Raw genomic sequence first — 24,100 nt, 5'->3', positions numbered from 1 at the left:
GCCCCCTGCTCGGGTCTCTGTGGAGCCGCGGACGCGCCGGCTTTGAGCATCCTGGCTCACCAGGCTGGAGGCCTCGGAGCTGCGGCTCCAGCGGCCGCGGCTCGGCCCGCCCTCGACATGGCCAGCTTCGGAGAGGTACGGCCTTCGCCTCGCTCTTCTCTCCTCCCTGTCCGGCGTTTTTGGCCCCGCTCGGTCCTCCCCACCCCGGCTCCGGGTCCCCTGCGTCCTTTCCGTCCCGCCCCCTATCCCGCTCCATCCTTCCCGTCCTCACCTCGGCTGGCTCTGTGCTTCCCATCCTGACCCCGACGCGGGGTCCGCTCGGGCCTTCCCACCCCCGACCCCGGCGTCGGCCTGTCTAGGTCCTTCCTGCGCTGACCGTGGCCTTGGCCTCGTCCGCTCCTTCCCATCCTGACCCTGGCCTTTCCCCTTGCCCCCTTCTTGTGCCATCCCGCTCCCTAGAGCCTCACCCTGTAGCCGAAGGCGTAAGCCCTCTCAACCTTCGGTTTTCCACCGCTTTCCCGCAGTCCTGATCCCCAGACTTCTCTCCCCTTTCCCTTCCCCAGAGTTTCCAGCTCCGCTAGGCCTCCCAGGCCCTCTTCCCATGGCCCCGTGCCTTTTCTCAGCCCTTGGAGCTCTGAGACGTTTCTCCTCCCTGCGCACTACCCATCTCCTCCTCCACCTCTGGACGTTCGGTTTCTGTTCAGCCCGCTTTTCTCTGAGTCTGTTTGTTCTGTGACTTGGAGGGTAGTGGGGGAAAAACTGTTTCACCTGGGGGACTCGTGACTTATCCTGAATTTCTCGCCCAGTGCTCCACAAATCTGTAATGTGGTGCAAGGTATTTTCTTTGCAGACCAGGATATGGGGTCTTCCCCCTTGTTGCTTCCTGACTACCTTCCTGTGTACCTGTGGGCACTTGTATTTGTAACAGTTACCCAGAAGTCAGACTGTGGAGTGTACCTCCTAAATCTTAGGGGCTTGCTTGTCCTCTGGGGACCAGGAGGGGAAGGCGCATGAGTCCCTGAAAGGTGACTGGGGTTTCTGACAGCTCTTCCTCACGGGAAGTGGATTTGACTCAGAAGTGCCTCTGCCTCCTGTTGTTTTGTTTTATGGCCCTGCTGCAGGCATACAGAAGTTCCCAGGCTCAGGTCCTGAACCTGAGCCGCAGCTGCGACCCACTTTGGCAGCGCTGGATCCTTCACCCCACTCCCCTGGGCTGGGGATGGAACCTGTGCTGCCACAGCAACCGGAGCTGCTGCAGTTGGACTCCTAACCCACTGCACCACAGCGGGAACTCCACAAGTGCCCCCTTGATGGAGGGGGAGAGTGTGGTACCTACCTACACGCTGGTGGTAGGACTGAAGGCCCAGAGAGTACCCGCTCCCCAGGAAGGGTCCGGCGGCGGGGGAAGCCTGGCTGCCTTTACAAATTCTGGGTAGTTGCGTGTGCTTGGCGGGGGCTGTTTCTGGGACCTTGGTCTTTTGTGGTGCTGGCCCCAAGGCCCCTCTTTTCCTTGAAGCACATGTCGGGACTTGCCCGGCGAGGCTTCTTGTTGCGTTGTGAGCATCTCTTGGCTTGAGGGGAGAGGGGGAAGTCTTGCTCTGTCCTGACGGGAAGTCCCGGTCCGTTTCTCTGGGATAGTCTAATTACTGATTGAGTGGTTGAGCTTATAATTGACATGCCATAAAATTTACACTTTTCTTTTGGCCGCACTGGTACCGTGTGGAAGTTCCCTGGCCGGGGATCAAACCTGTGCCACAGCAGTGACCCGGCCGCTGCTCCACAGGGGAACTCTTGGGCCACATTTACATGTTTAAAGTGCATAATGCAGTGTTTTTTGTTTTTTGTTTCTCTTTATGGCCTCACCCATGTCATAGGAAAGTTCCCAGGCTAGGGGTCGAATTGGAGCCACAGCTGCCGGCCTACACCACAGCTCACAGCAACGCCAGATCCGAGCTGCGTCTTTGACCTACACCACAACTCAGGGCAACGCTGGATCCTTAACCCACTGAGCGACGCCAGGGATCGAACCTGCATCCTCACGGATACTAGTCAGGTTCTTAACCCACTGAAGCCACAACAGGAATTCCCAATAATGCAGTGGTTTTAAAAAACACATTCACGTTTGTCCAACCATCCCCACTACCTGATGCCAGAATGCGGTGGTCCGATTTGAAAGTCCTTGCTGGGTTTAAAATGCAGCTACCCAGGGAGTTCCCGTTGTGGCGCAGTGGAAGTGAATCCCACTAGGAACCATGAGGTCGAGGGTTCGATCCCTGGCCTCAATCAGTGGGTTAAGGATCTGGTGTTGCCATGGGCTGTGGTGTGGGTTGCAGCCTCGGCTCCGATCTAATGTTGCTGTAGCTGTGGTGTAGGTCGGCGACTGTCGTTCTGATTTGACCCCTAGTCTGGGAACTTCCATATGCCTTGGGTGTGGCCATAAATAGAAAAAAAAAAAAGCAGCTCCCCAGGAGACTACTCCCTGAGTTTCTGAGGAGTTGGGCTCTGCCTTTTTTTTTTTTTTTTTTTTTTTTTGTCTTTTTAGAGCTGCAACTGAAGTGTATGGCAACACCGGATCCCCAACCCACTGAGTGAAGCCAGGGATTGAACCCGCGTCCTCATGGATACTAGTCCACTAGTTTTAACAGTTCACACGTGACGGAGATTGGTTTTACTCTCTGACCCTTTCACCCCCTCCTGCCTCCTGGCTTATTTAGTGTACATCCCTGACACCTCGTCAGTTGATTTGTAAATCCTGTGATTTCTTTGGGTGCCTGACTGATAGTAAACATCTGACGGGATTTTTTTTTGAGGGGGTGGGTACCTAGGTTTCAAATTACTTTATTAGTTTATTTATTACTTTATGTATGTAGGTATGTGTGTTTGTCTTTTTAGGGCCGCACCCATGGCATATGGAGATTCCCAGACTAGGGGTCGAATCAGAGCTGAAGCCACCGGCCTACACCACAGCCTCATCCTTAACCCACTGAGCAAGGCCAGGGATTGAACCTGTGTCCTCATGGATATTAGTCAGATTCCTTTCTGCTGAGCCACAGCGGGAACTCCCGGTACTTAATTTTGCTTAACTTTTTGAAAGATGTGACATGCTACACATTCTGAAAATGTGCATAAAGCACAGGTTATCAAGAAACTAATCTTTTTGAAGCCCTACTCTCCCAGCTGTTTTCATCTTGGCATCTGGTTCTAGCCGGATGGTTCCCGGATGCGCCTGACAAAGATCACCTGGCCCTGAACCGGAATTTCCTCAGGTTCCAGGCAGTGCCCTGCTGGGGCTTTCAGGACGCCGCACAGACCTTGCCTGGTGGTGGAGGAAAGGGCACTTTTAGGCCCAGCTGATCAGGCCGCGCCTTACATGATGCTTGTCCTCTGACTTTGGGTCATGTGGCTATTTTTTTTTTTTTTTTTTTTTTTTTTGTCTTTTTAGGGCTGCACCCTCAGCATTTGGAGGTTCCCAGACTAGGGGTCGAATCAGAGCTGAAGCTGCCGGACTACACCACAGCCACAGCAACGCCGGATCCTTAACCCACTGAGCGAGGCCAAGGATCGAACCTGCATCCTCATGGATGCTAGTCAGATTTGTTTCCACTGAGCCACCACGGGAACGCCTGATTTTTTTTTTAGTTCCTGTAATGTCTAGGTGGTTTTAAGAGCAAGTCAGTATTCAGTAGTGTAACCGTGGAAATTATCTGCTGCTGGAGTTGCACAGGGTGTTTGGTGCCAGGTCCCGAGTGCTCTGCGGTGGCATTCTTACTTTGATGAACCTGCAGATTGGGGTGCCTCAGGCTGCTCAGTAAATTCAGGCCCAGCCCATCCCTCTCGTCCCCAGGACCCCAGGTACCAAGCTGTCTGATGGGGATCCCCCTGGTCCCAGCACCCCTCTGAAGGTGGAGTCCTCAGGTGGGGTCTGGGAATCTGATTTTTTTTTTTTTTTTTGGGCTGTGCATGGGACGTGTGGAAGTTCTCGGGGCCGGGGACTGAACCCACGCCGTAGCAGTAACCAGAGTCACAGCAGTGACAGCACCAGATCCTTCACCTGTTGAGCCCCCAGGGAACTCCAGAGAATCTGCTTGTTACCAGGGGCCTGGTATGGTAAATGATCGGGTCTGGGAAATTCTTCAGGAAAGTCACTCATGGTTTGAAGCACTAGACCCAGGATTCTGTGACCCGGGGCAGCTGTGGCCTTGGGTCTGATGCTGCCTTCTGCCCTCCTAGGGCGGGAGGAGGGAGCCAGGACTGCAGATACGTCCGATGGGAAGGGGGAGGTGAAGGCAAGTCTGGCTGCTGCCTCCTGCGAAGAAGGGAGGCTGGGAGGGGCGACGCCGTGGAAGGGGTGGGATGTGAGGAGGAAGCCTCTCCAGGCTGGAGGGCTTGGCCGCGGGCGCAGCCTGAGTTCCCTGGAAACTCCTGGTGCTTGTGTGGGGTGTGCTGACAGGTCCTTCCTCCTCCGGCTTCGCGGTTGCCATGGCAGCAGCAGGGCTTTCCAAGTGGAAGAAGAGGCAGGCTGGAGGGGGCGGGCTCACGGACAGACTTCCCGGAGAAGGTGGTGGAAATAATTCCGAACACTCTCCTGGGAGTGTCAGAGAGGCAGCCCCTCAGGCCCCTTGAGAGGCAGGAGGTCCCTTTGGGGCATGTTGGGAAGGTCCAGGGACCCCCCCACGGGCTCTTCTTAGAGCATCCCCATTCCCTTGGGTTTTTGTTTTTTTTTTTTTAAAGGGCCGCACCCATGGCATATGAAGGCTCCCAGACTAGGGGTCAAATCAGAGCTACAGCCGCCGGCCTACACCCCAGCCACAGCAACGCCAGATCCGAGCCGCGTCTGCAAACTACACCACAGCTCACGGCAATGCTACATCCTTAACCCACTGAGTGAGGCCAGGCATCGAACCTGCAACCTCATGGTTCCTAGTTGGAGTCTTTTCTCTGCGCCACGGGGAACTCCCTCATTTCCTCGGCCTTGATCTGGGGATTTCACGTCGCACTAACACAGGTTGAGGCCCTCTTGGTTGTACAAGCCCCTCCCAGTAGGCCAGGAAGCCCACGGTAGCTAGAAAACTTTTTGCAGGTAGCTGCCAGAGCACAGTGGAGCAATAACTGTGTGGGCATCTTACTGGAAATGGCAGCACGGGTGTCTAACCAGAAAGTGTGATAAGTGGAGATAAGTTGTGCCATCTCTGTTGTTTGTTGTGAATCTTAAGATTTAAAAGTGTTCTTTGTCTGGTAGGTGCTGTGTCTTATTTATAAGGGCTTTATCGTTTCATTCTCACCTTTTACTCACCCCTGATAATGGTGCTGCAAAGAGCCGCGTCTGACCCTGTTCTGTGGAGCTGATGGTAACTCATTATACATCCCAGTGGCCCTGGGAGGTGAGACCCTGCTCTTATTGGTGAAGCCGAGTTAGCTTTCTCTCTTGATGGGCTTTTAAGCACACAGCCTGACATTTGGGGCAGAGGGGGGATAGCAGCTCTCACAGAGAGACAGCCTTGGCCAGTGGCTGTGAGTAGAGTCGGAAACCTGCCAGACTTGACTTTTAAGTAGGAAGAATCTCTTGTAAATTTCCAAAAAAAAAAAAAAGAAAAAGAAAAATTTTTGAGGAGTTTCCTGGTGGCTCAGCAAGTTAAGGATCTGGTGGTGTCACTGTAGCGGCTCTGGTCACTGCTATGGCGTGGGGTTTGATTCCTGGCTGGGCAAGATTGGCATGCCGTGGATGCAGCCAAAGAAGAAACAAAGAAACAGGAAAGAGAAGGGGCTTTTGAAGAATACTGGGGACCCTCGCTCCGCAGTTAAGATTTGGTGCTCCTTGTTTCAGGACATGTCCAAGGATGGTGACACTCCCCCTGCAGCGGCCGCCGTGGCAGATGGTGCCCACCTGCTGGGCTTCTCAGATGAGATCCTCCTGCACATCCTGAGCCACATCCCCAGCACAGACTTGGTTCTGAACGTGCGGCGCACCTGCCGGAAGCTCGCGGCTCTGTGCCTGGACAAGAGCCTCACGCACACCGTGCTGCTGCAGAAGGACTACGAGGTGAGGCTGTGCGTAGCTGGCACTTGGCGTGGGGCAGGATGGGGACCAGCTGGGTGCTTGATGGCACAGCCAGGCCCCGGTGGGTGCCTGCAGGGGGTGATGCCGAGGGAGCTGGGAGCACAGAGTCCTGGTGGGAGGCACCGCCTAACGCCCCCAGCAGCTCTGCGTCCTTGTCCTCACTTGGTGTTGGCAGTCTTTTCAGTTTTAGCCATTCTGACGCAGGGGACCAGGTATCTCATTGTGGTTTTAACCTGGCTTCCCTGATGACGGAGGCGTGGCTTATGCTTTCATCAGGTGCACAGACCATGTGTGTGTCCTCTGGGAAGTGTCTGAGCAAGGCTTTTGCCCGTTATTGTCTGTCTTTTTCCTCATGAGCTTTGTGTATATGCTGGAACAAGTCCTTCGTCAGATGTATGGATTGTGTATATTTTTTCTCATAGTCTTTGCCTTGCTGTTTCATTTATTAACAGTGTCTTTTCTTTCTTTCTTTCTTTCGTCTTTTGAGGGCCGCACCTGCGGCATATGGAATTCCCAGGCTAGGGGTCTAATCAGAGCTGTTGCCTCTGGTCTACGCCACAGCCACAGCAATTGCCAGATCTGAGCCACTCTGCGACCTACACCACAGCTCATGGCAACACCAGATCCTTAACCCACTGAGCAAGGCCAGGGATCGAACCTGCAACCCTATGGTTCCCAGTTGGATTCGTTTCCACTGCGCCACAATGGGAACTCCATTAACGATGTCTTTTGAAGAGCATAAGTTTTAAATTTTGTTGAAGTCCAATTTATTGAGTTTTTTTGCTTTTTTTTTTTTTTTTTTTTTTTGTCTTTTTAGAGCTGCACCTGCGGCATATGGAGATTCCCAGGCTAGGGGTCGAAATGGAGCCGTAACTACGGGCCTACACCACAGCCACAGCAACACGGGATCTGAGCTGTGTCTACGACCTACACCACAGCTCATAGCAGCTCCAGATCCTTAACCCACTGAGCAAGGCCAGGGATCAAACCCACGACCTCATGGATGCAAGTCAGGTTCATTAACCACTGAGCCACGACGAGAACTCCCAATTTATTGAGTTTTTGAGCTCATGCTTTTTGTATTCTGTTGAGGAAATCTTTGTGAAACCTGAGGTCATGCAGATTTTCTCCTGTGCTGGTTTTTTTTTTTTTTCCATTTTTTAAAGTTTTTTTGGAGTAGAGTTGATATTTACAATGTTGTGTTGTGAGAACTTCTGCTGTACAACAAAGTGATTGAGTTACATATACACATAGCCATTCATTCTTTTCTTTCCTTTTCTCTTTTTCTTTCTTTCTTTTTTTTTTTTTTTTTTTTTTTTAGGGACGCACCCACAGCATATGGAAGTTCCCAGGCTAGGGGTCGAATCTGAGCCGCTCTGCGACCTATGCCACAGCTCATGGCAGCGCCAGATTGTCAACCCAGTGAGTAAGGCCAGGGATTGAACCTGCGTCCTCATGGGTACTAGTTGGATTCAGTTCTACTGAGCCACATGGGAACTCCCGCCAATGATGTATCTTAAACAGAGGTCTTGACCTTAATTCAAATTTTTGGAGACTGGGAGGGGCTCCTAACTGTTACTGCTGTTTGGGAAGTGATGCCTCTGCAACCTGGAATGAGGCCCCTGAGAGCTCTGGTTCTTTCTGTGAGAGACCTGTGCTCCTCCCCTGTGGGGGCTGAGCTTACTCCCCGAAGTGCAGGGTCAGGCTTCTGCCCGCAAGGGTTCTTTCCTGGATGGGATGGGGCGGGGCAGGCGCCCCAGCACAGACTCTTTGGAGCGTGTCCTTCGCCTGCACGGTTCCCTGGGTGGACATTTGCCCTGAGAAGTGATCAGAAACGTACACGGATGCTTGATGCTTTGTTTTCCAAAGGCCCTGGTGGCTGCTGGGCCCCGGCTGGACATACCGTGGCTCTCAAGCAATCCGGGCCAGGTGGTTTTTTTGGATGGCTTCCCCAAGATACATGGAGTTCCTGGGCGGGTCAGGGATCCAATCCGAGCCGGAGTTGTGACCTCTGCTACAGCTGTGGCAGTGCCAGACCCTTAACTCATTGCGTGGGCTGGGGTGGAAGATCTGTCCTGGCGCTGCAGAGACACCATCAGTCCCGGCTGTGCTACAGCGGCAACTCCCGGGCCAGATTTTTGAGGAACACTCATCACTGTGAAAGCACATGTCATGTAAAGGAAAGTAACAGGCAGAGCCTTCTTCCAGGACCTGCTTCCTTTGTGTGACTGGGGAAAAAACCCGCTTAACATGAAGCTTAACTGTCTTAACCATCCCCCGCCCCCGCCATCCCCAGGCACATGGAGCTCCTGGGCCAAGGATCAGATCTGAGCTGCAGGTGCGACCCGAGCCGTAGCTGTGGCAGTGCCGGATGCTCAGCCTTGTGTGCTGGGCCAGGGATGGAACCCACGTCCCGGCGCTTCCAGTGATGGCTGTCGTGCCACAGCGGGAGCGCTGCCATCTTGACCGTTTTTCAGTGTGCAGTTCCAGAGCCATAAATACATTCGCTCTTTGCAAAACTTTATGCCTCTAAGCAGACCCCCTGCAGCTACGGAGCAGTCCGTCCCATTCCCCTTTCCCCGGCCTCTGGGGACCTCTGTTCTCCTTTCCGTCACTGATGCTGCCTATTCCGGCAGTTTCATGCAGCATGTGGCCTGTGACTGACTGAGCGAGGATGGCGCTGACTGAGCACCCTGTCCTCAAGGGTCACGTAGCCGCGTCACAGCTTCGCGCCGGCCCGTGGGGAGTGGAATTCCACTCAGGGATGGGCCCCTCTTCCTCCCTGGACGGGTGGCGGGGTTGTTCGTGAGAGCAGTGCGGCCGCGACCGTCTGTCTCGGTCTCCGCTTTCAGTCCCCTGGGAGCACACCTGGCCGAGGGGTTGCTGGGTCACCTGGTGACTGTGTGTCGCCTTTCCAGGAGCCCCCAGACTTGTCCGCAGGGGCTGCCCCTCCTGCCGGCCCCTCCTGCCCGGGGCTCCCGACGGTTGCTGGAGGGGCGGAGGCCCCGGTTCTGGCCCCGAGTGTCCCTCCTTAGCTGGAGAGGGGCCGGGGTGGCCCCCTGACCGTCGTGGGGGAGGGCACGCCCCGGGGGAGCGAGGGCGGTGGGGGCGGCTGGCGCCTCAGCCCCTCTCCTCCTCTCCCGCCCTGCCCGCAGGCCAGCGAGGACAAGGTGAAGCAGCTCGTGCGGGAGATCGGCCGGGAGGTGCAGCAGCTCAGCATGGCCGGCTGCTACTGGCTGTCGGGCGCCACCGTCGAGCACGTGGCCCGCTGCCGCGGCCTGGTCAAGGTGAACCTGGCGGGCTGCCACCTGACCTCCCTGCGCCTCTCCAAGGTGCTGTCGGCCCTGCAGCACCTGCGCTCCCTGGCCATCGACGTGAGCCCCGGCTTCGACGCCAGCCAGCTGAGCAGCGAGTGCAAGGCCACGCTGAGCCGCGTGCGGGAGCTCAAGCAGACGCTGTACACGCCCTCGTACGGCGTGGTGCCCTGCTGCACCAGCCTCGAGAAGCTGCTGCTCTACTTCGAGATCCTGGACCGCACACGCGAGGGCGCCGTCCTGTCGGGGCAGCTCATGGTGGGCCAGAGCAACGTGCCGCACTACCAGCACCTGCGCGTCTTCTACGCCCGCCTGGCGCCCGGCTACATCAACCAGGAGGTGGTGCGCCTGTACCTGGCCGTGCTCAGCGACCGCACGCCCGAGAACCTGCACGCCTTCCTCATCTCTGTGCCCGGCAGCTTCGCCGAGAGCGGGGCCACCAAGAACCTCCTGGAGTCCATGGCCCGCAACGTGGCGCTGGACGCCCTGCAGCTGCCCAAGTCCTGGCTCAACGGCTCGGCCCTGCTCCAGCACATGACCTTCAGGCGGCCCTTCTACTTCAGCTTCAGCCGCTGCGCCCTGTCGGGCGGCCACCTGATCCAGCGCGTCCTCAACGGCGGGAGGGACCTGCGGAGCCTGGCCAGCCTGAACCTCAGCGGCTGCGTGCACTGCCTGGCGCCCGACTCCCTGCTCCGCAAGGCGGAGGACGACATCGACAGCGGCATCCTGGAGACGCTGGTGGCCGCCTGCTGCAACCTGCGGCACCTCAACCTGTCGGCCGCCCACCACCACAGCCCCGAGGGCCCCGGCCGCCACCTCTGCCAGCTGCTGGCCCGGCTGCGCCACCTGCGCTCCCTGTCCCTGCCCGTCTGCGCCGTGGCCGACTCGGCCCCGCGGGCCGACCGCGCGCCCGCCCAGCCCGCGATGCACGCCGTGCCCCGCGGCTTCGGCAAGAAGGTCCGCGTGGGCGTGCAGACCTGCCCCAGCCCCTTCCCCGGGCAGGCGGGCCCCCAGCCGGCCTCCGTGTTCTGGTCGCTGCTGAAGAGCGTGCCCTTCCTGGACCGCCTCGAGCTGATCGGCTCCAACTTCTCCTCGGCCATGCCACGCAACGAGCCCGCCATCCGCAACTCCCTCCCGCCCTGCAGCCGGGCGCAGAGCGTCGGGGACTCGGAGGTGGCTGCCATCGGCCAGCTGGCCTTCCTGAGGCACCTGACGCTGGCCCAGCTGCCCAGCATCCTGACGGGCTCCGGGCTGGTCAGCATCGGCCTGCAGTGCCAGCAGCTGCAGTCCCTCTCACTGGCCAACCTGGGCATGATGGGGAAGGTGGTCTACACGTCGGCCCTCTCGGACATGCTGCAGCACTGCAAGCGGCTGAAGGACCTCAGGTGAGGGCGCCTCTGTGGGCGCCGTGGGGAAGGGGGCGCCGGCAGGCGTTTGCAGGCCTGCCGAGACAGGCGGGGTGCAGACCCGCCCTCCAGGGGCTGAGAGTCTCGGGGCGGGGGCGCCTGACGGGTCGGTGTGCGCGGCACGTCATCCTGGCCCCTGGGGCGGTCACGAGGGGGACGTCAGTCTTAACTACAGAGCGGAGGGGGTGGGCGTCACACCTGGGCATTCTACCCAGCTTTACCACTGTTTTGGGGGGCGGGGAGAGGGGAGCTGTACTTTTTTTTTTTTTTTGTGGCATATGTAAGTTACTAGGCCAGGGCTCAAATCCAAGCCACATATGCCACCTACACCACGGCTGTGGCCACACCGGATCCTTAACCACTGCACTGGGCCAGGGATTGAACCTGCATCTCAGTAGCGACTGGCAGAGTGGGGAAGCCCTTGTGGCCCAGGGCTTCCCCAGGAGCAGGGCTGTGACGGCAGCGTGACTTTGTGGCTGGGGTCAGCTGCAGGACTCGGGACAAGTGGGTTTTGTGCGCTGGCCCGAGAACCTGACCGGCACCCATAATGGGTTCTCTGTGTGCCCTGGCTGCCGAGACCACATCTGATTGGAGCTGGGACCTGCCTGCCGGGAATGGGGGGCTCAGACCGCCGCCCTTCGCAGGACGGAGGGCCCGGACTGCCTTTTTCAGAGGATTCTGTCCTTCTCGCCTGAATCTCTCTCAGCGCCTCCCTTTTCGCTGGCTCGTCTCTGTCCAGTGCTTCCTCCACCCTGTCCCTTTCTCTGCCCTTCCTGTCACATCGGTGGCCTCTTGGGAAGGAGCAGTGGTAAGTGTGTGGTCGGTTTGTCCACACGTTGTAACTCGAAGCTGCAAATGGATCATAAAATGCGTCCAACAGACACAAAACTACCAGGTCCACTGTCCTGTTATTCTGTTGGAGTCCCGTGATCAGGAATTGAATATTCCTTAGTTCCAGGAGCCTGAGTGAGCGTTTGAGTTCTAATCCAACTAAACTCAGAGCCGAGGTATTTCTGGATCTGTCATTTTTTTTGCGGGTGGGATCTTTTTTGTCCTTTTTTTAGGGCCACATCCACGGCATATGGAGGTTCCCAGGCTAGGGGTCGAATCGGAGCCATAGCCGCCGACCTACACCACAGCCACAGCAATGCAGGATCTGAGCTGCATCTGTGACCCACACCACAGCTCACGGCAACATTGGATCCTTAACCCACTGAGTGAGGCCAGGGATTGAACCTGCAACCTCATGGTTCCTAGTCGGATTCATTTCTGCTGTGCCACGACGGGAATTCCCTGGATTTGTCATTTTTGCCATCAGTTCTTTGGATTTCTGGTCACCCCATCAAACCTTGCACCTTTTCTAACCCTGCTATGGTGAACCACGTGATCCTCCTCCAGGACTGTTGGTTAAAAAGAGAGATTAGTGAGTGTGTGGAACGGTGAGCAAGCAACCAGGCCAAAGCGGCAGTCTGGGCCTGTTTGCTCGCTCACAGTTTGCTGATTATGGGGCGTTGATGACAGGGGTGGGTGGAGAGGCATGATGGGCTCGGGGTTGCTGAGGCTTCCGGCCTGAGCCCTTGAGCCGAGGGAGGAGGGCAGGGACCAGGCTGCCCACAGGTGAGTTTGAGGGGCCTGGGTCCCCCTGCAGGGCGAAGTTGTCCCCTGCCAGCAGGAACTGTCAGGAGGAGGAAGCATCAACAGAGGAGGCTGAGCAGGAGCCGGCGGGGGTGTGTGTTGTTCTGGAAGCTATGGGGGAGTGCACAGAGGCCACTGCTGTTTGCTTGTATCTGGGTGGCTGCCGGTGCTGTGCTGATGTTTCTAGGTATTTGACATTTTAACAACCCCTGCTGTGTAGATATTCTTGTCCCATTTTGCAGATGAGTCAGGTGGGGCCCAGAGGGTTGGTGAACTTGCTCAGGTGACACAGCTGGTCTGTGGGTGGCTGGGAGCGTGTCCTGGCTCACTGGGCCGTTGGACTTTGCGCAGGGGAACCCAGCATCGTTGAGTGGTCACCGAGTGGCTTTCGGGGTCTGGGTGGCCCTGTGGCCCAGGGCTTCCCCAGGAGCAGGGCCGTGACGGCAGCATGACTTTGTGGCTGGGGTCAACTGCAGGACTCGGGATAAGTGGGTTTTGTGCGCTGGCCCGAGAACCTGACCGGCACCCATAATGGGTTCTCTGTGTGCCCTGGGTGCTGAGACCACATCTGATCGGAGCCGGGACCTGCCTGTTCAGGACAAACGCTGGTTTCTACACCTTGGCCAAGTGGCCCCGTTCCTTTGGGTCCCTGTGGTTTTGGCAGGCCCAGCCCAGGAGGCTGGAGTGAGAGGCGCAGGTGGTACCCGCCCACCATGGGCAGGTGCTGCAGAGAGGCAAGGGTTTCGCGCTTAGGAGAGGCTGGCATGCCGCTCGCAGGGCCGCCTCCCTGGGCCTCCTCCCCGGGCAGCTCCTGAACTTCCCGTGGGATGTTTTGAGATGGTGGCGGCCACCGCCTCCACTGTCCCCACCAGCGAGGCCCATGGATTCGAGTTTTGTGCCAGCCGGGGCTCCTGGCCAGGAGCCGCCTCTGCAGCCAGGGCTGTGCAGCCAGGGCCGCTCCCGCGGGGAGACGGTGCAGGAACACCGTCCTGCTGGGGCTGCGCGTGCCACACCTCGGCAGTGGCGGGATTGCAAGCTGGATGGAGAGGGGCGCCTTCTTTCCCGAGACTGAAGAAGCCCTGCCTGATGAGAAGCCCTGCCTGGCGAGAAGCCCTGCCTGGCAGGGGAGAGTGTTACCTCGTCACCCGGCTGCCCCTTGACCTGGGGACCAGGGCAGCTTCTGGGCAAGAGGCCTTCTTGGAAGCAGTTCCTGGGGGCCTGGATGCTGCTCGGAGCTGGGGCCGGAGAGCTGGGCAGGCAGGCGAGGGGGCGGCCCCAGCGCCTGCCTGTGCCCTCAGAGTATCCATGAGGCCAGGTGGTCTTAGGGAGCGAGCTTCAGAGGCCAAGTCCTTACAGGTCAAGGTTGAGGGACTGCTGGGCGAAGCCGCTTCCTCCTCCCCTGTCCCTAGTGCAGATGCTGCCGCCTCGTGGAGGAGCTGGCCAGGTGGGGACGGGGCACGCCCCCCCCCCCCCAGGCCTGCCCCTGGGACGGGGGCCTCCTCCAGGGGGCGAGTCTAGTGGCTGGTGCTTTGAAAACACTGTTTGAAAGGCTGTAGACGCAGCTCTGTCTCCCCCGTCTCTATCCTCTGTCTGCCTGAGTAGCTAGAGCCCCAGCAGGTAGCATAGACCCGCTTCGCCACCTGGGGGCGAAGCATAGCCTCCTCCCTGCTAGGAACTTGGCACCTCAGCAGTGCCTGGCCAGCCCTTCCCACCCACCTCCAGCTCTGCCACTTCCAGGGCTGCAGAGGAATGCTACTGTAGGAGTTTTTGTCTCTTTCTCTCTCTCTCTCTCTTTTAAATTTTTTGCTTTTTAGGGCTGAACCCACAGCATATGGAAGTTCCTAGGCCAGAGGTTGAATCCAAGCTGCAGCCACCCGCCTTTGCCACAGCCACAGCAACTCAGGATCCAAGCCTAGTGCGCACCCTACACCGCAGCTCACAACACGCTGACTCCTTAACCCACTGAGCGAGGCCAGGGATCGAACCCACATCCACATGGTTCCTAGTCGGGTTTGTTTCCTCTGAGCCACAGCAGGAACTCCCTAGGTTTACTCTTTTTTTTTTTTTTGGGTCTTTTTACCTTTTCTAGGGCTGCACCCGCAGCATATGGAGGTTCCCAGGCTAGGAGTCTAATCAGAGCTGTAGCTGCCAAGCCTACGCCAGAGCCACAGCAGCTCGGGATCCAAGCTGCGTCTGCAACCTACACCACAGCTCACGGCAACGCCGGATCCTTAACCCACTGAGCAAGGCCTGAAACCTCATGCGTTCCTAGTTGGATTCATTAACCACTGAGCCACTACGGGAACTCCTACTTTTTTGTGTGTGTGGGAGGGGGTTACTTTTTTTTTTTTTAAAGCCACAAGTGGCGGAGTTCCCATCGTGGCACAAGGGAAATGAATCCGACTAGGAACTGTGAGGTTGCGGGTTTGATCCCTGGCCTTGCTCAGTGGGTTAAGGATCTGGTGTTGCCGTGAGCTGTGGTGTAGGCCGGCAGCTGTAGCTCCGATTGGACCCCTAGCCTGGGAACCTCCATATGCCATGGGTACGGCCCTAAAAAGACAAAAAAAAAAAAAGAAAGAAAGAAAGAAAAAAAGGCCACACGTGGCTAGTGCTACTCATTTTGGTTACTGTTTTTTGTTTTTGATTTTGTTTGCTTTTTAGGGCCACACCCGCAGCATATGGAGGTTCCCAGGCTAGGGGTCGAATCGGAGCTGTAGCTGTCGGCCAACACCACAGCCACTGGGGGAGCTCCAACTGTAGGATTTTTTGAAAAGATAGAACCAAGTATGTTCAAACCTTTTCTTAAGAAACGTGAGCTTCTCCAAATAGCCGCACCGCAGCCAAGCCTTCTGCCAGCCCTCTGGGCTCAGGCCCTTCTTGTCCTTGGCCCCCGCTCCCTGACTTGCCCTGGGTCTTTAGGGGTGACGTCCACTCTGGGGCGTCCAGGGGCGAGGCTGTGCTCTCATCTGTGACCAAGCTTCTTTCCCTGGTGTTTGGGCCCCACGCAGCCCTGCCGGGGGCTTCCTTCTTGCCACACGGGCGCGTGAGGCTTTTCAAAATCCTATCGCAAAGGGACCTGCGTTCCCCCGTCAGCTTTATCATCAGGAGCTTCCTGGAAATTCTCCTTACATGTGATTAAAATAAAACAAACCAGTCTCACTGGGTGACTGGTGGCACCTGTGCAGGACAGCTCAGAACAGACCTAAGAGTAAGGTCCCTTCGCCGTCCTGTGCCTTGTTCGTGTCCCCGGGTGTTGGGACGACGGAGACTGGTGCACGAGGCCCACGCGGCTCTCGTAGGGGCCTGTTGATGACCCTCTACCCGCGTCCCGATCCGCCTCGCCCAGGGCGTCGCTGCGCGCAGAGCACCTGGGCTCTCCTTCCTCCCAGAAGCCTTGGGGGTGTTGGACGGCGACACCCTGTCCCCCATCCAGGCCCCCCGCCTTTCGGGGGTGGGGGTGGGCCTTGCTCATCTCAGAGGCGTCTCTCTCTCTCTTCACGAGCCCCCATGGCTGCAGACCCCTGTCTCAGGGCATCCCAGGAAGTCACCAACTTGGCCTTGTCAGTTTACGGGGAAAAACAGGCCTCCAGGGGGTCCCTGTGGGTCTTGTGTGGCTGCCTGCTCTGGGCAGATGTCTCCTCTAGTTCCACCAGCCCCGAGGGTGTCCGGGGCCTCCCTTCGGCAGTCGCGGGTGGGTTTTAAAAGCACCTCAGGAGTTCCTGTTTTAGCACAGTGGAAATGTGCCCGACCAGTATCCGCGAGGATGCGGGTTTGATCCCTGGCCCCTCTCAGTGGGTTAAGGATCTGGCATTGCCACAAACTGTGGTGTAGGTCGCAGACAAGGCTCGGATCCTGGGTTGCTGTGGCTGTGGCGTAGGCCGGAGGCTACAGCTCCAATGAGACCCCTAGCCTGGGAACCTCCATATGCTGCGGGTGCGACCCTAAAAAAAAAAAAAAAAAAAAAAAGGCACAGCTGTGCTTCCGTGCCTGTGAGGGGCGGAGGTACTGCTGACGGTTCCCGAGCTGGTCGCCAGGGCTGGCCCTCGTTAGCACGTTGTCTTGTTTTCTTCCGGGAGGTGCCATTGCCCTGTGGTCTTGCTGGGGAATATAGTACAGAGGCTCTCTGGCTCTGTTAGTGCCCTCAGCGCCCTCCCCCGGCCTCTGCGTTCGTGTCCTGGGGCTGCCCTGACGAATGACCCGAGCCAGGTGGCTTAAGACAACAGAGTCGGGTTTCCTGCTGTGGTGCGGTGGGATTGGCAGCATCTTGGGAGCGCTGGGGTGCAGGTTCGCTTCTGGCCTGGCACAGTGGGTTAAGGATCTGGCGTTGCGGCAGCTGTGGCTTAGGTTGCAACCGGGGTTCAGATCTGATCCCTGGCCTGGGAACTCCCTATGCTGCAGGGCAGCCAAAAATGAAAAAAAACAAAACAAAACAAAACAGCAACCAAAAAACCCAACAGAGTCATCCTCCGGCAGTTGGGAGGCCGGAGGTCCAAGGTCCCTCTGGAGGTTCTGGGGGGCCTGTTCCAGGCCGGTCCCCCAGCTGCTGGCAGTGCTGGGTGTTCCCTGGCTTGTGGACGTGTCACATGGCTCCCTGGGTGTCCCTGACTGGATCCCACCCCAGTTCCCCACGACCTTTAGTCACCTCTGCAAACACCCTGCTTGCAGATAAGGCCTCAGGCGTCGTGGGTGCTGAGGGTTAGGTTGCAGCAGGTCTTCTGGGGGCCACAGTTGAGCTCCCACCCGCTCTCCTCTCGGCACCAAGCAGGCAGCGCCACCAACACAGCGATGTGGCTGGGTCTGGGGCAGCTGGTTGTGTCGGACCTGCAGGTGGACCTGGGGATCCGTGCCCTCGGGGGGCCGCGGTGTAGGCGGGCCGTGGGGATGCCGGTCTGGGCCCTCCTTAGCGTCCAGAGGCGTGCTGGGGGTCCCGGGCCAGGCGCGTGGTGGGCGGGCCCTCCCCGTGGTCTCACGCTGTCCCCTGTCCCCCCACAGGCTGGAGCAGCCTTACTTCAGCGCCAACGCCCAGTTCTTCCAGGCGCTGAGCCAGTGCTCTGCGCTGCAACGCCTGTGCCTGGTGTCGCGCAGCGGCACCCTGCAGCCCGAGGCCGTGCTGGCCTTCATGGCACGCTGCCTGCACGTCGTCGTGTGCCACCTCTTCACCGGCGAGTCCCTGAGCACCTGCAGGAGCCTCCAGCAGTCCCTTCTCCGCAGGTGAGTGGTGGGCGGGCCCACTTCTCCAGCGTGCTCGGACCCAAGTCACCCGGCATGGCCCGTGCTCCCAAGGGACAGATGTTGGAGCCGGGACGAGTGCGGCGCCCCTGATCCACCTGCAGCCCTTAGGATCCCGTCCCCTCCCCCATCTCGTCCTTTTTCTGGGCAGGACTCGCTTCCAAGGCCCCGTCCTGCCCGGCCGCCTGTTTGCCGGCCTCCGTAGTCCCGGCTCTCGTGATCCCGGGGCTTCCCGAGAGCACCGGCTGGCTGTCCATAGAGTATCAGCCGTTGGTGTTTCTGTTGAGAAGGAGTCCATCCCGCCCCTGCCTCCGAATCCCTCCCCACCTGCCAGGATCCCCGCCCTCTGCCCCTTCTCTGCTCGGAAACCCTCCCTCCAGCAGCTGCCAGCCTGGCCCCCGCTCCCTGCTCCCCGCTCCCCGGCGCGGGGCCGTGGTTGCTGAGACTGCCAGCCCTGGGTGACTGGGGCCACCTCAGGCAGTGAGGACAGTGGCACCTGGGCTCCTCCCTCACGGCCTCCAGTCTCCCTGCCTCCGTCGTTGGGGGCGTGTTCCTCGTGGGAGCCCCCCCTCCCCGTGTCCTGCGTGTTTTGGTCCTGCCTTTTCTGGTATCCGGAGCCTTCCTGACGTTGGAAGGGTCAGAGCCCTGGATGGGGGGGTGCTGGAGCCGCGCGGCCTCCCAGCCCTCCTGCTGTCCCCCTGCTGTCGCCCTGAGCCGGTGGGGGGGGGCGCTGGCTCTCGGTCGCCCTTGCCAAGCCTTTTCTACGCAGATGGGCAGCTGCGTGCGTGTCTGGTCTGCCCGCTTCTTCCTGACTCTGGATTTGCCTTTCACTTAATGACGTGTCTTGGAAGTCATTCCCTCTGAGCTTATCCGGCCCCGCCTCATTCTTTTTTTTTAAGGGTTGATTTGCAGTGTTGTGTCCGTGTCTGCTGTACAGCAAAGTGACCCCGTCCTACGCAGACACAGATCCTTTTTCTTAGCTTATTCTCCATCGAGTTCCGTCGCAGGCGGCTGGATACAGTTCCCCGTCCCGTACAGCGGTTCTGGCTCGCTCTTTTTGCAGTGCTGCATTTTTAAAAATTGTGGGAAAGGAGTTCCCGTCGTGGTGCAGTGGTTAACGAATCCGACTAGGAACCATGAGGTTGCGGGTTCGGTCCCTGCCCTTGCTCAGTGGGTTAACGATCCGGCGTTGCTGTGAGCTGTGGTGTAGGTCACAGACGCGGCTCGGATCCCCCGTTGCTGTGGCTCTGGTGTAGGCCGGTGGCTACAGCTCCGATTCAACCCCTAGCCTGGGAACCTCCATATGCCGTGGGAGCGGCCCAAGAAATAGCTAAAAAGACAAAAAAAAAAAAAAAAAATTGTGGGAAAATACACATAACACACCTTCCCATTTCAACTGCTTTTTTTCCCCCCCGTTTTAATGTTTTCATCATTCTGACCTGAAACCATCCGCATTAACCACTAGCCCCCTCTCGCCTCCCGCAGCCGCTCCTTCTCCTTTCTGCCTCCAGCCTGGGGACCTCCTGCAAGTTTACCCACGTAGGCTTTGCTCTTTGTGTCCGTCTTTTCCTCTATGCCTTTTGGCATTTAGGAGACTTAAAAACAGAAATAAAGGCTCATCCTATGTTGACTGAAATCAAGCCCCTTTGACCCCCTGAACCTGCCAGTGTGCGTTTACCTTTTAAATGTTGGGGATCCGTTCAAGGACCCGTGAGGAGCGCGGCGGCGCTTTGTTCCCTGGGTTTGCGGCGTCCGTGAGTGTGTGACGTGGCGTCGGGGCCGGCGGCCCGTGCCGTCCATGCAGCTTTGGTTTGAGATCTGCCGCTGTGACCCCCGTGGAGCCAGTGGCACCCTGTTAGGTGCTGTGAGTAGGGCTCCCTCTGCACCCCGGTTCTGCAGGGGGGTGTCTGGCGCATGTAGTGTCTCTCTCCCCGCGGGCTTCCCCGCGGGCAGGCTGGCAGGTCCGGGTGTGCAGGCGCTGCCCAGGTGCCTGTTCTCCCAGGTGGTCCCCGGGCCAGGCCTCCCCTGCGGGTCTGTGAGTTCTTGGCCTGTGTCCCTGCCCGTGCGTGACACTGCCAGATGCTTCCGGGCCTCCTGCCGCCGGAGCGTTGTCCGATGCACTTGTTGCCTGCCTGTCTGTGACTTCTCTTCACGTCCCTTGGGGACTCCGCTGTCGGGTTTCCTTGGGGGGCGGGGGAGAACCTGGAGGGGGCCCATGGCTCTGGTGTCCTGAGGCTGCTCCTCTGCTCTCCTGATTTCCCACCCACTGTGTGCACCGTTGTTCCAGGTTCCGGCTCTGGGCTTAAAGACATTTCCCTGCTGGCCCCCGGATGCCCTTAAATCTGCCCCTTGTACTGTACTCGGGTCCGAGATCCCAGGTAGCAAAGCTCGTGGTTTGTGTGCAAAATACAACCACGTGGCTTTTGAACCATGGTGATGGGGAGTCTCCCCGGCGACCGCCAGCCATGATGGACGTGCCCGCTGTGTGTGCAGAAGGTTCCAAGAGCTCCTGTGAACACGGGTCCTGCTGGGTGTTCACGGAGCAAGTTGCCAGATCCCTTTGGTCAAGTGAGTTTGGACGTCTGTCCAGCAGGAGATGCTGACCTTGGTTTTGCCCAAGATTTGGAGGGAGGCAGTGCAGTGAAGGGGTGTCCGCAGGGTCCACTGCAGCGCGGTGCTGCCGATTCCTCGACTTCTCGCCCCGGGTGCCTCTGCGGCGCTCTGGCCGTTCTCCTGCGACAGGGGGCCTGCGTGGGGGCGGCCCGTGTCGAGTACAGAGACCCCTGGGATCAGCCTTCCAGCTCGCACTGGGCAGGTCAGGAGGGGGTGGAGTTTAAGTCTCAAAATAACTGACTGTATCGACTTCATATCGGGCCACTCACCTCAGTCTTAGGTGACCTCGAGTGGCCCATCTGGAGTTGACTGGGGTGAGGGGTGATGGGTGTGTGCCAGCGGCCATCTCTGCCCAAGCCCTTTGAGATGCAAAGGAGTTTTTTTTCCTAATAGGAGAAGATGGCATTTAGTTATTGTCTTTTGAGGGCTGCAGCATATGGAGGTTCCCAGGCTAGGGGTCGAATCAGAGCTGCAGCTGCCGGCCTACACCACAGCCACAGCAATGCCAGATCCTTAACCCACCGAGCAAGGCCAGGGATCGAACCTGCAGCCTCATGGTTCCTAGTCAGATTCGTTTCCACTGAGACATGACAGGAACTCCTACATATATATATTCTTTTTCAGATTTTTTTTCCCTTGTGGGTTATATCACAAAGTCTCGAGTATAGCTGTGCAGTTCCTGGCAGTGCTGTTTGGTACCCACGTCCTGGCCTGGTGGTCGTAGTTTACTCCGTGTATCCTTTTTTTTTTGGTCTTTTTGTCATTTCTAGGGCCGCTCCTGCAGCATATGGAGGTTCCCAGGCTAGGGGTCCAATCGGAGCTGTAGCTGCCAAGCCTACACCACAGCCACAGCAATGCAGGATCCGAACCGCGTCTGCAACCTACACCACAGCTCACGCCAACGCCGGATCCTTAACCTGCTGAGCAAGGCCAGGGATCGAACCAGCAACCTCATGGTTCCTAGTCAGGTTTGTTAACCGCTGCGCCACGACGGGAACTCCTACTCCACGTATCCTTGAGTATCCTTCACTTAGGCCTGGATTTTTCTGGTTGTGGAGCCTGGGGAGGCAGGTGCTGGCGGGGGGCACCCTCACCACTCACCGTTGTGTCCCCACCCTCAGCGTCCTTGTTTGAGGATACAGGGCTGATGCTGACTGGGATCCAAGCTGTGTGGTGCCCGGGCGTGTGGGCTCTGGGAGAGATGGTGCCTGTTTGGGAGCGGGGGTACCGGGCAGGGGTTGCGGCCGCTCTGCCCAGCACGCTCTCCCTCCTACTCTCTGCCCGCTTTTCTGGGATGTGGCGATGACAGCGTTGTCACTGTGTCTGGCTCTGCCCTCAAAGCTGCTCTCCGTCACCCTCATGTTTGTTCACTGGGCTGGGCCTGGGGAGTGGACCCCTCCCTGGCCCTCCTGTTCTGCTGGAGGGGCTTGGGTGGCCCGTTGGCTCCCTCCTGTGGCCGGGCCTGGGCTCCCAGACCCGTGTGGATTGTGGCACCCCTCAGCCCTGAGCCCTGACTTCCTGCAGTGGGGCACCAGCTTTGGGCATTGTGTGCACGGGAGCCTTCTCTAGGGTGAAGGCCGTCCCACGTCCCCAGGCCCTTCAGAAGGCCGAGCCCACGCACGCAGCAGCATTGGCTGACGGGCCACTTTGTCCTTTTGCTCCTCAGACTCCCCTCAACACAGGGGGTTGGTTGGACCTGGCGCCAGGTGCCAGCCCCTGCCCGAGCTCCTCTTTCTCAGTCTCCATTCCGTTCACGAGGCCCCTGTCTGCCACCCTTCGTCCTGCCTGCAGCCTGCTCCTCTCCTTGCACCCCTGCAGGGGCGGCCTCCCGCTGGGTGGGGAGCTCCCTCTGGGCTTTCGACTGCACACAGCTGCACTCCCTGGGGAGTGTGGCACTTTCTGCCAGCATCATCACTGTCTCACCTCCCCCGTAGGCGGAGGTTTTCAAGGGCCAGCGTGGGATAGCTCTTCTTTTCTCTGGGGGCCACGGTATTCGGGACCAGTCCTGAGGCTGGCGTTGGCTGCGTGGACTTCCTGGGCAGAAGCTACACCAGCCCCGCTGTCCCCTGTGTCCCAGGCCCTGGCACAGGCCGGGCCTTTGGTGGGAACCCACTGAGCGCCTGGTCTGGCCGAGGTGCTGAGTGTGTGAGCATGAGCGTGTGTGTGTGTGTGTGTGTGTGTGTGTGCAGCTGGGCCCCCCCTTTTGTGGGTCCCTGCCGCCAGCATCCTTCCAGCCCCTGCTCTGGGCCCCCTTTTCACCAGCACCCCCTTGGTGCCAGACTGTGTGCAGTCTCTGTTGGTCCCACCTCCCTGAAGCCCTCTGAGATTTGTGCCCTAAGCCTCAGTGTGGGGTGGGGAAGCGAGGCATTTGTGTCCCCAGCGCAGTGGGGTCCCAGCTGCTTTTCTGCGAGGCGCCCAGCAGATGGCGCTGTGGCGCACAGTACCCAGCCCGCAGCATCTCAGCAAGCCTGCCTCCCACCCCCCGGGTCACAGAAAGAGAAGCTGCAGGTGTCACTTTTTTTGATTCGTTCTTGTTTCTCACCCTTTTCCCCCCCTCAAGTTCCGAGAATTAAGGAAGCACCTGCCCGCTCACCTGTGTGGCACTGAGGTCTTGTGCGTTCGCTGTGACTTAGCCAGTGAGGCTGGTGTGGCGTCTGCAGTCCTCTCCCCAGGAAGGTGTCGCCTCTTCCTGGGGTCACCACCTTCCTGCCAGTTCTCTCGTCTGCCCTGCGTGTGGATCCGTCTCAGTGGGTGGTGCTTGGCAGATCTGCAGCTCTGGCCCCTCTGGGAGCCCCTAGGCGGCACTGGCCCCAGGCAGGCCGCCTCAGTTTCCTCCCTCACAAGATGAGCTGGGACGGCCCCGGAGGTGGCCTTAGCCGTGGAGGTGTCGTGTGTACAGAGGCACCTTTTGTATTCTTTTTTTAATTTTCCGGATCTTGACTTTGCTCTTTCAAGTTTGAAACATGAGCCTCTAGACCCCGCTCTGACACCCTGTGGCAGTTGGCCCTGCGAGGTTTTGGAGCGGCTCTCGTCTGCCTCTTCCCTCACCTGGGGCCCTTCTGGTGGCCCAGCGCCGGCGGGTCCAAGGTTGGGGACAGCGCCTTGGAGCGCAGCGCCCCCTTGTGGCCGCTCCAGAGCGCAGGTGCAGCTGTCCTGCCTGCCTCCTGCTCTGGGAGGTGTTCCCCCACCCGCCTCCTGGCCTCCAGGACTCCCTGCCCAGCGAGCGGAGCCTCCTGTCTCCTCTGGAAACCCTGAGTCACCCTGTCCCGGCCAAGTTAATCCTGCCGACCGGTCGAGGGGTTTCTGGCCTGGTCCAGCTGCCACGTGGGCAGCTTCAGGAGCCGGAGCCAGGCTGTGTGGCCTCTCGTGGGCAGGGGGGTTGGGGCCCTGCCCAGGCGCTTTCAGAGCTGTCCTGGGTTTTTGACTCTCATTCCTGAAAGTTCCCTGCAAGGCCTCATGAACTCCGGGGTTGGGCGAGGGCAGTGTCCGCATTCGCTCTTCTTGGGGTGACACGTGATCCCTGCACCGTCAGATCGCATAACCTGCTCACCCCGTCCCCGCCCCCCGTCTCTTCGCTCACTGGCTCTGCGACTTGAGACTGTCACTTCCCTCTGTGAGCCCGGGTTGCTGTCTGTAGAACAGAATCCCTGCCTCCTGGCGCTCCTGCCCCCTTGCAGTGGCTCGTCGCTGGCTCTTGGTGCCTGTCCTGGTGATGGTACAGAGGTCCCCTGACCATTGCCTGGTGGCCATGCCTTCTCCCTTTTGGCAGATGTGGCAGCCCAGCCTTGTAAGGTTGGGCCTGTCCCGCCATCCCTGGGGGAAAAGGCCCAGTAGGGGTGGAGGCT

The 24,100-nt window shown here is 58.7% G+C and overlaps 1 protein-coding gene across 6 annotated transcripts in view; it reads left to right on the top strand.

Moving 5' to 3' along the window:
• The first annotated feature begins 19 nt into the window (after positions 1–19).
• The window catches only part of FBXL18 (F-box and leucine rich repeat protein 18), a 46,421-nt gene continuing 22,340 nt past the window's right edge, over positions 20–24,100 (top strand). For 4 of the 6 annotated variants that reach the window (XR_014839944.1, XM_085016337.1, XM_021086043.2 and 1 more), the window contains exons 1-4: positions 20–135; positions 5,825–6,040; positions 9,214–10,757; positions 17,406–17,624. Coding sequence is in view for 4 of the 6 variants with exons in the window: in XM_085016337.1 (XP_084872463.1) it covers positions 118–135; positions 5,825–6,040; positions 9,214–10,757; positions 17,406–17,624 (1,997 nt within the window). In the remaining 2 variants the exon portion in view is untranslated. Of the gene's footprint in view, positions 136–5,824; positions 6,041–9,213; positions 11,816–16,322; positions 16,380–17,405; positions 17,625–18,541; positions 19,035–24,100 lie in introns of those variants that run through there. The other 2 variants (XM_085016336.1, XR_014839945.1) reach the window with 2 other exon arrangements.

This window comes from Sus scrofa, chromosome 3 (assembly GCF_054392235.1).
Source record: "Sus scrofa isolate SSC_HxYL_T2T_F1_AM1 chromosome 3, Sscrofa_HxYL_maternal_Yorkshire_Landrace_v2.0, whole genome shotgun sequence".
Classification (NCBI taxonomy): Eukaryota; Metazoa; Chordata; class Mammalia; order Artiodactyla; family Suidae; genus Sus; species Sus scrofa.
The sequence above is the reverse complement of the archived record's forward strand: the minus strand, read 5'-3'. Positions and strand labels throughout refer to the sequence as shown.